This window comes from Ambystoma mexicanum, chromosome 2p (genome assembly GCF_040938575.1).
Source record: "Ambystoma mexicanum isolate Mex_15411 chromosome 2p, UKY_AmexF1_1, whole genome shotgun sequence".
Classification (NCBI taxonomy): domain Eukaryota; kingdom Metazoa; phylum Chordata; class Amphibia; order Caudata; family Ambystomatidae; genus Ambystoma; species Ambystoma mexicanum.
In genome coordinates this window covers 452809090-452823808 of record NC_090923.1, presented here as the reverse complement: position 1 = coordinate 452823808, position 14719 = coordinate 452809090, and the positions used below count along the sequence as shown (strand labels likewise).

At 39.7% G+C, this 14719-nt stretch overlaps 1 protein-coding gene across 7 annotated transcripts in view; it reads right to left on the bottom strand.

The window, feature by feature from the left end:
- Window positions 1-702: 702 nt before the first annotated feature.
- The window catches only part of MITF (melanocyte inducing transcription factor), a 937190-nt gene continuing 923173 nt past the window's right edge, over window positions 703-14719 (bottom strand). For 5 of the 7 annotated variants that reach the window (XM_069643815.1, XM_069643819.1, XM_069643816.1 and 2 more), the window contains 3 exons: window positions 12961-13050; window positions 12257-12404; window positions 703-8641 (listed from right to left, as the gene is read on the bottom strand). In XM_069643815.1, coding sequence (XP_069499916.1) covers window positions 8243-8641; window positions 12257-12404; window positions 12961-13050 — 637 coding nt within the window. In that variant the 3' untranslated portion in view covers window positions 703-8242. The remainder of the gene's footprint in view (window positions 8642-12256; window positions 12405-12960; window positions 13051-14719) is intronic. The other 2 variants (XM_069643820.1, XM_069643822.1) reach the window with 1 other exon arrangement.

Here is a 14719-nt window from a genome sequence, read left to right as displayed (position 1 = left end):
CATATCATATCATATATCATATGTGTGGAATTCTAGTGCTAGCAATAAGGTGGAGCTGTTCGCACATGTTAGCATTGGAAGAAGCTAGACCATAGGTTCAGTACATCACATACAGGCTGTTAATGGTCTCTGTAGCAATCCTTCGACTGCTATTGAAAGGTGCAGAAATGTGTCTATAATTTAATATGCACATTTCCTAAATCCTGTAAAATGTATGCACTGCCTAAATGCATGTAAAATGCTGCAACATTAACATCCACAAAGGTTACCTAGGGAAAGGCACACTCTTCAGCTCAGAATTGAAAAACATTTTTATAAGGACAAATTCCAAATACAATTAATAGGCACAAGCTGGTGGAAGCAGATGGAGAGTCGAAAGCCGTGTGGGTGAGGGTGTAGGCTGATCCAGCTATGTCCAATCTTTCTTTCCAGCTGTATGCTGGTGTATTATGCCAAGAATGAAGTTACTGGAATCTGATTCCTATGCCTTCATATGCGGCACAGAAACGAGACAATTGTTTCAGATGCAGCCATGTAGAAACACGTGCCCCTTTTCAAACGAGGTGCATATTTGCAAAAATATAATCAATGAGTCTGCAAAGTTGCGTTTGGCATGCAGGAAAATAGGTTGCAACCAACCCTCTTGCAGAAAAGACAAACCCCTATATACTCTCCACCCCAATACAATGGTATACACCGAACATTTGAAAAACCACAAAGTTTAATCAGTCTATCAAGAGCCACAATTCAAAGTATGTCATGTCATACAACATTATTGATCCATATGCTACAGTTCTACGGACCATGTACACATTATTGCTGTAGGTAGCAGCAAGTGAATACCAAGAGCATTACAGCACCAAGCATCATAGCAAGAGGAAGTATTTTATGTCATCACTAATTCAAGAAATATATGATCATTTAGTATAAACAACATGAACATTTCCTAAGTGCACCAAGTAAAAAAGAAAACAAACAGGTAAGTGCATTACTTTGTGCTTGTCTAGGCTCTCATAAGGTCATTTTAGCGCAGATCGTTGCCACATTTAATGGAAGACAACCTACAATAAATCACTCAAGTACGTAGAACAAATTTTACTTCACAAATTGAAAATACTAAGGTAACATCTCGTCGCACAACAGGTTGCTTGATTTTGGCAAAGTGAGAAAGCTTGGTATTCCATTCCCTTTTCATCGAGGTTTTAAAATTCACCTATCCAAAAGTGACTTAGGAATATCAAGGCCTTTTTGCAAAGCATAACGAAACCTAAAATATGTTTTCTACACCATTACGTTTTTATCAGCAGGTTGGCAAGTGTCTAAACCTGCACATTGTGCAAGACGCCCGGGAAAGAAAGAACTTTGTGAATGAGATACCTAAACCAGAAGTCTAAAGCAGGCATCTACTCTGCAAATTCTAAAGGGGGACAGAGAAGAGGAAGAAACCCACATTTCAGCACTATTGCACTTTCTCTGAGACTGACTAAATCCCATTTTGCGCTTTGCTTTAGAAATTCACCAGTATAATCGTTTTGTTTTATTTTTAAAAAAACACTGTTGAACTATGGTTGTGGAGGAGTGGGAGTGTTTCTATGACGATGATGAAAACACTGTAAGGACTCCTAAGCATGTTTACAAGAGAACAAATACCTCCCATTTTAGAAACATCTTAATATGAGTTGAGACTGCATCAGATATTTATGGCGTAGGGCAAAGATAAGGTACTGCATGGGTTAATTTAGCAGCCCATATTTACTCCACCTGTACTTTCTAGGTGCATCATGCTGTAAGTATCCCATGTCATTTCGACCATAATTCGGTTTCCTTTTAAAAACAAATGCTCTTTAGCATAGCCCATATTTTTACAATTTGCAGCATACTTGAAGCACTAGGAGTGTAAAACTGTGACTTAGTGATCTATAGGTTTTTGAGTTTAGAAGGATAAAGCAAAGGAAAAACGAAATGCATGTTTCCCAGTCTCATCTGGTTCCTTTCAGCGACTAGAGAGGATTACAGGCATAGTTTCTAAAATATGCCCCTTCAGGAAAATGTTCTGCAGCCAGATTCCTGATCAGTGAATTCATTTGAGGATTGCTTATAGTGAATAGCACTTGATACTAATTCCATATCTTGTAATCCTAAACCCCACTGTGAACAATTCATATGTAAAAGGAAGGTCTGATCTAACTGGATATGTGCTAGTTCCCAGTAAGCACTTCAACCTTGAAAGTGGTCGCTGGTCTGGATGTGGGGCCCTTTACTATCCCTCTAGCTTCTTATTGTGTTTGTGGGCAACCAGCTTTATAATGAACATCCATACAAGGCTGCTCCAATCACATTATTGCAAGAGCATGTTCTTTTATTTCATCAGCATATTTGGGGACGCATTTTAAATAGGTTGCGCAGCACGACGACATCTACAATATGACTTTCAGTAATGCTGATCGATTGGCAGAGCGTTTCCTGAAACTCAACATCAAAGAATTTAGAGGGCAAATAGAATAGGGTATTTTTCCAATAGTTTAAAAAAGTACGTTTTATGCAGAAGAGGCACCCAATCAATCAAAGAAAGTACAGTCTGCAATGAACCCAGTAGGGAGACGATTTACAATAGTTGGTTCAGCAAGATCTTCTGCATGTATCATTTGATAACCTGTGTATGAATTACCCTTTGCCACTGCATATCAACTGCGTGGAAAGTTGGGCTATGCGCATACGCCAAGGTTAGGATCTGCCTGAATCACTTAAAAACCAATGTGTGCTAATGAAGGCATACTACACTCCCCCCATCCCATCACAACACCGGAAAAGACAGAACTCCTCCTCTAACTGCCACCTGATGCTTTCCTAGCGTAAACATATTCAGAGAACTTCTAGGCAATGCTTGCAGTGTGTTTATATGTTTACAGATTGTTTTTATATAAGAGGTCCTAGACCAGTTTCAATGAAAGGCATAGCTTCGGTCCTGAATGTGTGGCATATTATTTACGTTTTCAATGATTAGTAAACACATTCTAAATAAGGACTGTACCAACCCATCATGTGTGAATGCCACTACTTGGTTTTTGAATGGCTCAGTTACATTTTCTCTACTTCTTTATGAAAAGGGAATGCTGCAGTGGTCATGCTTCAGCTGGCAAATTTAAGCAAGATAGTAAAACCTTAGTTTTAAACTCTTACGAACACCAGTTAGAAACAATAAAGAGCATGGAAAACATTTTTTTGGGCTGAGTATTTACACTTGAGTTCCAAACCCTAAGACTCAATTGACAACTTCTGAATCTTGAGTTTCAAGTCATCACTATTCTGTTCCAAACCCTCACCCTCGAGATTTCGCCCCTAGAGTTCTAAGACCTTAGCCTCCAGGTCCAAACATCACCTTTCAAATACTAAACCATGATTTTGCAATCCTGACCTAGGCTCTAGATTTAATCCCATATTTGAAGCCCTCAAAGTTGAGTTGAAACACCACAACCCTTAAAAGGCGAACCACAGAATTCAGCGATTAAGCACTCGCCTCGGACATTTGTGTGCAACATGCAAACCGGTTCAGATCCTGGCCATCAGGTCAGATAACACATATAATGGAACCTAGAAGAGGTAGCAATCTATCAAGAAACACTACATAAAAAAATATTTTAATATCTTGGCTGCACAGAACTCAAACCCAAGAAGAAATCAAGCAAACTGATGTAACCCTCAAATTAACATGTAATGTTCATGTATTTTAAACAGATGGAAGAACATGTAACCTCATGTCTGAGCCTGAAGCATAAAACCTGAATGATAATCGAGGAGCAAGGATACTGATAACATGAAACACCCATGGTGAAAATGTGGCAAACGGTGAAAAGGTCTTTGGATTCAAAATATTTTAGTCTTTAATGACCAAAGGCAAACACTCAGATTGATATATTAACGTAAAGATAGGAGCATGTTAAATATCAAAAGTGGGATTTACCTCCAAAATGTGCAACTTCAAGGTGCATTGTGCGTCTATAGGAACACCACATAGGAAAGTCCTGAAATGATTTTTGCAGTTGCATTTTTCTCAGTGATGCATATGCAATCTGAATGTAAATGTTGATCGACAGTACGAGGAAGAGGGCATCTCTTGAGAGTAAAAACGTACTTCAATGATATGAGGCAAAATATGAAAACCCATCCACTATAACAAAAATGTATAAATTGTGCTTTTCCTTCAAAAGTTCATATCTTCACCAGACTGCACTCTGATTCTGATTCTGGGATGAAAACAATAAGAAGGGTTTCATGGGCTCGCATTGGGCAGAAGAATAGTTGAAATGTTTGCTTTTCACTTTAAAATATAGCTTTTTTTCTTATGTGTATCTCACAAAACATGTGTCTACCACACACATGGTTATTCCTGAAAGGATAATTATTGTGGCGAACAGCCACAAGTAGTCGTATATCAATTAAGTGTTTACCCCAGCAGGTGAAATGTGTGAGCTAAACTAGCCACAGAATTCGTCATTTTCCTTCTTAAAATGGTGACTGTTTATGCCAGGTCCACCTCATTAGTATCCATTTCTATTCACCATTTATATTCTTGTAATCAGTTTTGACATCCTGGACAAAACAAAGTGCCCAAGATATCAGGGCTGTCCTTCAATCTCGAAATGCGAGACTACCGACAGTGAGAAGGCAATAGGCTGACATACCTGGAAACACCCATTCCACACGTTGACTTGATCTTGTAATTGGAACTGGTTAAGAGTTTTTCATTGTTCCTGTTTGAAGGGGGACAGTGGGTGGAAAATGGAGGGTGGTGCCACCACGGTTTGGTTTAGGATTTCCATATAGTCAATTGAATTTATACATGTGGGAGGGACTCTCGCAATCTACTATTTTTTATGGATTTGCAGAATTCACTAAATTGCTCTGCTTAGAAGTGACTGTTTCTTTCCATATCTAAAAGCTGCTTGGCGAATTTCTTCTTTCAATACAAATATATCAGATATTTTCTTTAAGGTATTAGCAAAGTTCACTGTGGTCTACTTGTGGAAATGTAGGTTATTATAATAATGCAGACAATGTCAACATAAGAGTCGTCAAACTTCAGCATTGCCATTTTTGGAGGTCTGTTTTTTAGCAGTCGAACTTTATATGCAAACAAAAAAAACAATTGCCACTTCTGCACTAAAATACAGAGAAATTGGTGATTTAAGCATAGGAGTTTGAAAACTGGAAGCTCTTGCTTTTTTCTAATGAGGCACAATGCTACAATCCTGTGCAATAAATACAACCCAAACAGTGTCCTACGTCACACTTCAGTCAGTGCTAGTCTTAAGAAGGCTACTAATAAAGTTTAAGGCACTTCATTCTGAATGAAATCTATATGCACACCCGTCACATACCAGTTAAATGCAGATAGCTACTGGGTACTCCATTCACCTAGCTTGTAACACCATAAAACATCCCTGTAAAGACACCTAGGAATATCATATAATGACTACTTTTTGTTGTTGCATAGGTCTACATTGGATTAGATATTACACTGTAACTAGTTCCACGATACTATACTATAACTACACAGTTATTTGGTTTCCAAGCATATTGCAGTCCTTAATGTACTGCCACACATCAAAATAAATATTAACGAATTCTAAAAAGCGTATAATATTTTTTTATCATATGTAGGTCAACTATATCTTTAAAATAGTTTAAAAACATGTCCAAGTAATATTGCGACAATATACAAAATATTTCATTTTCTTTCCTAAAATAAATCCCAGTTATGCACCTGCTATATTCTGTATCGCTTATTTGACCATTAATCATTTTCAAGTACGTTATAGAATTACTGAAGCATGTGGTTACAAAGTTTAAACATTCCTTACATATTGCCAATCTTCACATTGTGAGGTGAAATATGCAGACTGTCGCACATTAATTCACACAGGCTGTACCCAATACTTTCCATACTCCCAAGAGACGTCAAATATCAGAGTTTTTACCTCAAAGACCTATCAGAAGCACACTGAATGTTGTAATTTGTGATGCACATGTTGATAAAAATATAACCAAAATGGCCAGACATATAGCATGGCAGCTTCTCAAATAGTCTCTGAAAAATTGTCTGAAACGTACTTTAAAATCAATACAGGGTAAGGAACGGTTGCAATTGTTAATCTTCAAATATGCACCTTAGGTCCGGGTTTTATACATTGTTGTGGTTTATAAGCAGATTCGATTACATTCCTACTTCTATTCAAATCAAAATCATTAATATCCCCTGGGGTTTCAGAAGCCAGTCTCTGCAGCCTTTTGGTTCACTGGAAGGCCTTAAAGGGCATTACCTTTTTGGAATGCAAATGAGCGTAGCGTCGTTCCAATAAATATTACATAATTGAATGCCCTTCAAAGTTAGCAGAAGTCACTTCTATGAAAATATAAAAGTGGAGTACTTCTATAAAATGAACAAATTGAATAATCATCTTCACCTGAATATTTAGAAACTGTGCATAGGTCTCCTGTAATTTTAGTTGCAGTTGTTTAATGCTGTGACTGAAATATAAATGCCAATGAAATACATCAACATAAAAGAAATAAAAATGTACCATACAACAATTAAATATAAACAAACAGATACCAAATTTACAAAACAATGGGGCAAGAATGCACAGCATGTTGAGTTTTATGTCTTCAGAACATACACATGCCGAGTTAGGATATATTGACCTATGTGAACATAACCCCATGTCTTTCTACGGATTTAGGTTTTTTTTTAAATAAAAATAGTTGAAATAACAAAGGGTCAAACAATTTAGGACAAAGAATATGTTTGAAAATGTGCCTTTCACCATATGTATTTTTAATCCAACTATTTGTTGGGAAATGAATTCATCAATCTTGCCTCCACAATAGTCTGTGTCTAAATAAAATATCTTACTTTAACTTCAGTCCTCAAAGTTTTGGCTAAGATTATGGCACAAATCCTAGGTTTAGGACCCTTTGCCAGTCATATAACTAAAAATAAGTGTTTATACTTTTTACAACAAACAGTTTTCAAAATAAATACCCAATAGGGTTACAGTATCAGGAGTGACTTCCTTGTGACCTAGAAGTTGTTTGCACTTTTCCGTTTAAATAATTAATTTTTCACCAAAAGCTTTCAAACTGGAAATCGATTTGTAATATTATAAAGACTATCATAATCGTTCACACTAACCTGCGTACGATGGTCCAATTTAGTATGGGAGACAACTAAAACACTGTGTTTCTATTTGGTACTCTGCATACGAAGTACCAAACTAACTAAAGGAATTGCGATGTTTGTATCTTACTACAAAATACTGAAGCCTTTTAGGTTTAATTATCCCATATGTTAGTGGTCCTGCTTTCTTATAGATCCAACAACGTGTCAAACCATTTCTCCTAAAACAAAGCCAAGGGTCAGCTTTGGGATGCTGTGATCGTCTTCCCAAATTCTGCACCCTCAACATAGCGTCTTTGTGCCAAGGTCACCATGTGAACAGCTTTAATGTAAGCAAACCTGCAAGGAGTTGACAAAAAACGTTTCCCCCTTTCGCATCTCATTGATGTTATATTAGGCTCTGAATTGGAAACCACATGGCTCTTTGCAGCAAGTTCATTAATCACGCCAACAATGACGATGCAACAGCCCCATTGCCCAGAGAGATTACCATATAGCTGTGCATATAGTTTGCTAGTTTGGGTTGGGGAAAATAGCAAAATAATCATTACAGATAGCTAAAACATAGAGGTGAAAAATTGCACAACCGCTTTTATCCTGTATCGATTAAGAACTGCGCTTTCCGAGAAGCATCCAGAACACTAGTTGCCAGCTTTTTCTGCATCTTGAAGACAGCGTGTGAATTTAACACATTTTTCCAAGTCAATAGTTTTTTTGGTTTCTTTACATTCACTTCCAAGGATATAACAGTAGGCAACACATCAAGCAGATCTTGCACAGAAGCAAACACCTCGTTTGATTTGCGATGTCATTTCTTCCAACCAACTGTGCTGGATGCTCAAGTTCATCATGAAAGAATTTCACATGTTCACGTTTTATGAAAAATGCTTTGGAGGTACAGAGAGTCCAAAATAGAATACCTGCATCTGTTCATAGCATTTTCATAGATGTATGAACACTGGGCTACAGATGAAAGAAGAGACTTTTCAAGAGATCTGTGAAGTAATTTCATCTACTGATCAAAATATATAGCAGTCTGTACATGGCCATGCCAATATGCCTTTGCTAACACGTATGATCCGTGTCCTCCATGCTCATACTGCTTCTCCTGCTGCTTGCTTTCGAAGCACCAGGGGACAGGGAAGAGAGGAGTGGGTCAGCCACTGTAGGGGAGTGTGTATCGTCCATCAACATGTCTTCCAGTTTAGACCTCATCTTTGCAGGTATGCTGTAGACATTAGTAGAGTCAGTCATGTGCCGGAGGTTGTTACTGAAAGTGATGGTTCCATCTGTGAGATCAAGGGTTGTGGTGCAGGAAAGGTCTGGATGGTGCTGCAAAACCTCTTGGCTGCAACTGTCTAAGATGGACTCCTGCTTAATGACACGGTTCACGAGATCCGAAGATGAAAGGCCGGCGGAAGGCATAACTGAAATCCCGTGTGCTCTGGCTTGCATTTCAAGCTCCTATAAAAAGAAACCAAAGAGACACATGTCAGAATAATAGAATAAGCAAGTTGAATACTTATTAAAAGACTTTGAGGTTTTATTTGAATGTAGATTGAAATGTAATGCCATATCACTGAAGTTGATGTTCTATTGAGGTCTGGAAGATTTAAGATTCACAGACAGTGTCGGTTTCGCTGTACATTTGTCAGATACGAACAGCCGGTCCTTGACACCTGCCATCTTCGTGGCTTGGTAGAAATTGCTGGTTACAGATAGGGTCGACCAATGTAATCCATATACTTTGGGAAGATGTACAGGGGTCTCGGAATTACAACTTCCCTCACCCCATGAGAATGCAAGAACGTGGCCAAATGGCAATTCATAATCACAACATGTTGTGTACATTTACACAATTCGGTGTTACACAAAATAAAAGGTTCTTGGAGTAGTGTTCAGAGCTTTAAAAACACAATGAAAATACATGTGTATTACTTTAAATTGGATGACAGATTAGGTTTATGATAGTTGATCAATATATGATTAGATTAACTGATCTGCTGAACAACAAACTCTTAAGGGCAAGGGTGTGGCAAAAAAGAGGGATGCATATATCAGACTGAATCCACTCTGAATCCCAGTCTATGGTGTGTGCTCTGCTCAATTAACAGGCTTCTAATGAATCAAAGGCAATCAACACTCGTTCCAAAAAAGGAACTGAGGACATTCTGGATGCTGCTTTGTTTGAGTGAGCACAGCCACGGCAGTGCCTATACATGTGTTAACCTCTTCATTTCCCAACATGTTTTAATTAGAACTTGGTGGTCAAGTTGAATCGGCTAATCATATCAGCTATATCCTGGCTATGCTGCCTACTTATGAATAAAGGTGTATTCATAAAGTACAAGACTCTGGGGTATGAAGCAGGGATGCACACTCCTGGGTCAGGCTGAGATGGTGCATCGAAGGTGGTTGTGTAGAATGCAAGTTGGTCCGGTAAGAGCAGTTGTTGATATAATGGTGATGACTCGAGCATGGCCCTAGCAGCTTGGAAGGACACCATGTCTAGATTGTCCCGCTCCTCGGACGCTAAACCCCCCTGAACAAGTCACCCAGCTGACGATTCGACCCACTAAGATGCCGACACCTAGACCACAACACCCCAGATGGGGGCCAGAGAAGAACTCGCCCACTCCCACCAGCCGCCCAACCGCCTGTCTTTTCCAGAAACCTGACAACTGTTACCCCCCCTTTACTATGGAGACAGTTACTGTTAATTTGTTGTTTGTATGTTGTTGTTTGTTTAAGAAGGCACAACTTCTGCGTAAGAGTCGGATAATCTGAGCAAGGATTCCGGCCAATATACTGTATGATGTTGGAAAACGTTAAATGCCAATAAACAAATTTTAAAATAAATAAAATAATGGTGTGGAGGGAGCATGTATACTGTTGCTACTGATGTGGAAAAACGTCCTATATATTGGATGTATTGTTTCATGGCTACAATAAGAGGATTGAATGATGAAGGAAGAATTCAAATTGTATTTACGTATCAAAGTACAGCTGTAATGAGACATTGTTTTCTATTGGTGTTCAAGACACTAAACCATACCAGCACTGGTACTCCATTAAAACACTTCTTGTTTAACTATTGTGCCCTTCTGTTTATTATGCACAATATCTGCTGAAATAGTGTTAAATTCTGGAATGTGGTCCAGCAAAAGGTTGCTGTGCAAGTGTTGGAAGTGTCAAAAGAAGATACCAATTACCAATGCTTGTGGATTCACTGAAGACTGAATGGCAAAGATGAACTGCCATGTTTTATAAAAAAAAAAAAAAAAGAAAGCCTTCTGCACATTTGGGTGGTACTATCAAACCTCCATCTTACCCAGAGGCCCATTAACAGGAATGACGATCCAGGGGAAAGTCTTCAGTCTGTATTTTTAACAGTAATGGTGATATTACATAAACCTTGCACTGGTGGGAGTGTAAATAGCACCAGGGCAGACATTATGCACCAAGACGCAGGACTGGGACAAGGTTCAAAACATTGCCCTGTTGCATAAAATGCATTGAAAGATTTTATTTTGCACTTTGGCACTTTTTTGCCACAGGGCTAATTGACCTTGCATTGATGCAACGTTTTTTGTAATGCTGCCCTCAGGGTTTATTCTGATAGAAAAGCAGACTGAGGAAAGGGTTATACTATGTTTGAAATTGCATAGTGTGATTTTCAGAGCCAACTTAAATTATTGCACAGAAAGATAGTTTATGCGCTGTAAGTACTTTTAATTGACAAAATCATAACTATCGCTGAATCGCTTTTCTTTTCACGATGTGGAATCGCTAAATATAGAAGGACGACTTAACACAATTTCACCTGCTTACCCTCTCAAGCACTTTTAACGTCTTTGGGTGTGCAGGTTTCTCACGAGAAAAACAGTAGGGCCAAATTACAACGGGTCGGGGAAAAGCGAGACAGCAGCACGAATATTTTCCTTTGTGAATCAGACATAATTTACTCGTGTGTAAATTTAAAAAACGTATGTGGCTGCGGGTGGTTTCGGCAACCAACTATTTTTGGATTAGCCCCTTTAATGAGTTGGACACATGCACTCGAGAACACAAACACAGGGGTCAAAGTGTACAAAAAACGTAGTGGAACTATTGTCCTTTCTTCGGTGCCCTCACCCGCCTTTGCCTCCCACCGACCCCATATCCACCCTTACACTCCCCTTCCCCAATACAACCCCATACCTAGGTCCTGCCTCCCCTACACTCCATCCCCAACACTTTGTTTTACAACTGTACTAACAAGACTGAGAGAAACACATTGAAAGAAAATCTATCTTAGACCACATCCATCCCTTTCAGCCATTGTCCACCACAGCATGCAGTTGTATGGACCCTCTCTCATCTAATCGCCCACCATTTGCAACTTTTAAAGGGCACGCCAAGGAGTATACCAACGCCGACACCCACCCACTACATGCGCAAACACATCTCTGCCTGCAGCAAATCCATGTTAATTATGCTTTAACCCAGACGCTGAACGCTGATCACTTGGTGCAGGACTATGTGACGGCTTGGGAATTCGTGCTATGTCCCAAGCAGGTTATTGAAATAAACGTAAATTAGAGCCTGCAAGGTAACTCAGCAAGATGGGACTCTCTCCCAGAAGGGTCCAGGTTACAATCCCCACTAGGGGTAAGCAAAAAACAAATATGCCCTATGCCAGTGTCCCGGGAACAAAGCTCCGGATGACAAAGAAAATGAGGGAACAGTGGCGGATTTTCACTTCGAACTCTTCAAGGCAAATTTATCATGAAAAGTGAGCTAAAATCACAATTATATTATTAGCTTCAGAATCTCTGAAAAGAAACTCCACAGCGGAACCTTTTGTGAAGGCACGCTGTGACTACCATTGGGATGCCACAGAGATTGCGCAATGCCTACCGGCACCAGCTGTGGCCACCGGATACAATCACACCTCTGCACGATGCACACCATATCTCCACCAGGCATGGAAGCTTTATGAACAAATTAACACCCTTTCACTTGGCTTTATTACTAGCAGCAGAAGAGTTATTTATATCACTGCATTTCACACAAAAAAAAATGGATGCATCAGCAAACCTGTATTCGAAGCAGCAGATGCCGGTTTGCGTGCTCCAGTTTCTTCTGTTTGTTCTCAAGCTCTCGTGTGCGTTGCTGTTCTCTTTGCAGTTTACGGATGTAGTCTACGGAAGCCTTCAAAATAGTCCCTTTGTTCCAGCGCATGTCACTGCAAAATTTGAAGAGCGTGCTTAGGTGCCATAGTGCAAAGAACTACACAAACTGAAACAGTCGTATCAACAGCAGATTTCCTGCGATTAAGAAGCGAGTATCACACAATACTTCATGTCCCGGATTAGGGATGCGAGGGGGTCTACGCCGTATCAATTACTACTGTGTAACCAAACGCCCTCATTTACTTGTATTACATCCCCACTTCCTGTGTATACATCTCACAGGTCACACTACCAGTGGTCTTTACGTGTCTTAAAAGATTTTGAGCACTGTTTGGGGTCCCCATGAAACATAAACCAGGAACAAGAGAACTGTATCCTGCTCTACAATGTAGAGGGATTGCCTACCTATTAATTCATTTATCCATACACGTAACTTGCTAGGGCAAGAAATGGATTAAAAGTCTACCTTACCATCACGCTATGACCCTGTACATTGTAGATTAAATGTTTCCCACCCCATGACTTTTCCAAGGTCCCAGCCAGCCATTAGGACATAAACGCCTCTCTCATCCAGTTATGCCTACAATTATCTGAAATCACTGTACTCACTCTCTGCTGTAGGGAATGCCCATGGAGCGGTATGGGCCGGGTCCCACATTCCCCCCATTCTCCCAGTCTGTGGAAGCTGGCTCCACAGTCCTGACGGATAGGAGAATTGAAATCAGTCTTTCATTCCAACAACATGTACAAGCTTAATTTCAAAATATAAATCAATGTATTAACTCTGCAAAACATATCAAATAAAATGCCTTAGTACATTAAAACACTGCATGCATTATCCCTGTGAGCTGACCTTTCAGGATTAGTCGGACCGTGGTCCCCTGCCTTTATATTGTTTAGCTCCCAGTTTTACTCCCTCTTTTCTACTAAAACGGTGGAGATCTGGAGGGGTCACAAGCAAGATATTTTATGGGGGATCAGCAGGGAATTCAGCAGCAATTGCTTTGATTACCAAAACCACTCAACGTGCAGATGCCTTCTCCAGCAATCAGTCCATACAGAGAGGGTGTGTGTCTGTCTGTCGGGGATGTGTGTCTGTCTGTCGTGTGTGCCTGCTGTGTGTGCCTGCTGTGTGTACCTGCTGTGTGTCTGCTGTGCCTCACAAGTAAGGTGATCAGGTGGATTTATGTTACAGGAGGCACTTTATTCCAGTCCTGGTCGTTGATTGTACTTTAATCTTGATTTAGTCAATTTAATTTGATTGAAGGGACCCAAGACTACTACACTCACAGAGCAGAAATAAATGCTCAGGAATAAGACATGATGTTCCCAATGAAACAAGGGAGGGGACCCTACACAGAACAGTATTGACTGTAGGTTTACACATCAGCATCAGGTCACCACTAGCATACCCTTTTCCTCTGGGGAAGGCAGACTGTTCAGGAATCTAACAGAGGACAATTATTCAAAAGGTTGCTAAATAATCTGGTGACAGAACAATTAAAATAACAATAGTGCAAACCAAGGCTTTCTTTGGTGTTTGCACACAATACACAGTGTATTTACCAGTGCCTCATGTCTATGGCATAGAGGGCACTGAGCAAGGTAGGTTTGTGTAAAGGACTACCACCAGGCAGCTCTTCTTTTCAAAGATCCATATTGTAGCATGACACAACTGTATGTAAAGGAACAGTGTCCCCTTCAGAATAAAAAGGCATGCTGGCAGATATAAATAAAAGACTGCTCTATCAGGCAAGAGTGCCATGGCAGTTATCTAATATAAATGAAGGCAGACCGCATCATGCCACAAACTGAGCCACAAACTTAATAACATCAGTTAATAGATAAGTGTTTCTAACTTTGAAAAGTTTTGTTTTGATGAGCAGTCAAATTCGGCTATTAAAGGCCAACTCCACTTTAAGGAAAAACACAAAACTTGTACTCAGAAGCTAGCTTCATATATAGTGGTGTAGGAGGATTGGGAGGTTGTAAGGAACCATTGTGCCTACTGTGCATATGTTGAAATAGCAGGACTTTACTTTCTCCACATTTCAGCTGGCAATGTGTTATTTACCTACTCCACTAGGTTTTCTCTCATGGAATTAGGAACTGAAGAAATCTCTTGCCCCATTTAGCATTTTATTTCCCCTACCGGTCAGTTTATTGCTCCCCAAGCCAATTATTTATCCAGATTCAACAAATCATTGGTGGTTGTTTTAGGAGTGTGAACAGACATATGCCCAGTTAGGCATAACATGGCTACTGGGTATAGGGCTTGGGCCGATTTCACGTAGCTCTCATACATGTTACAGGCCAATATTGAGATTCTGACAAGTAGAACTCCAGATGAAAGGCTTTTAGCATTTTG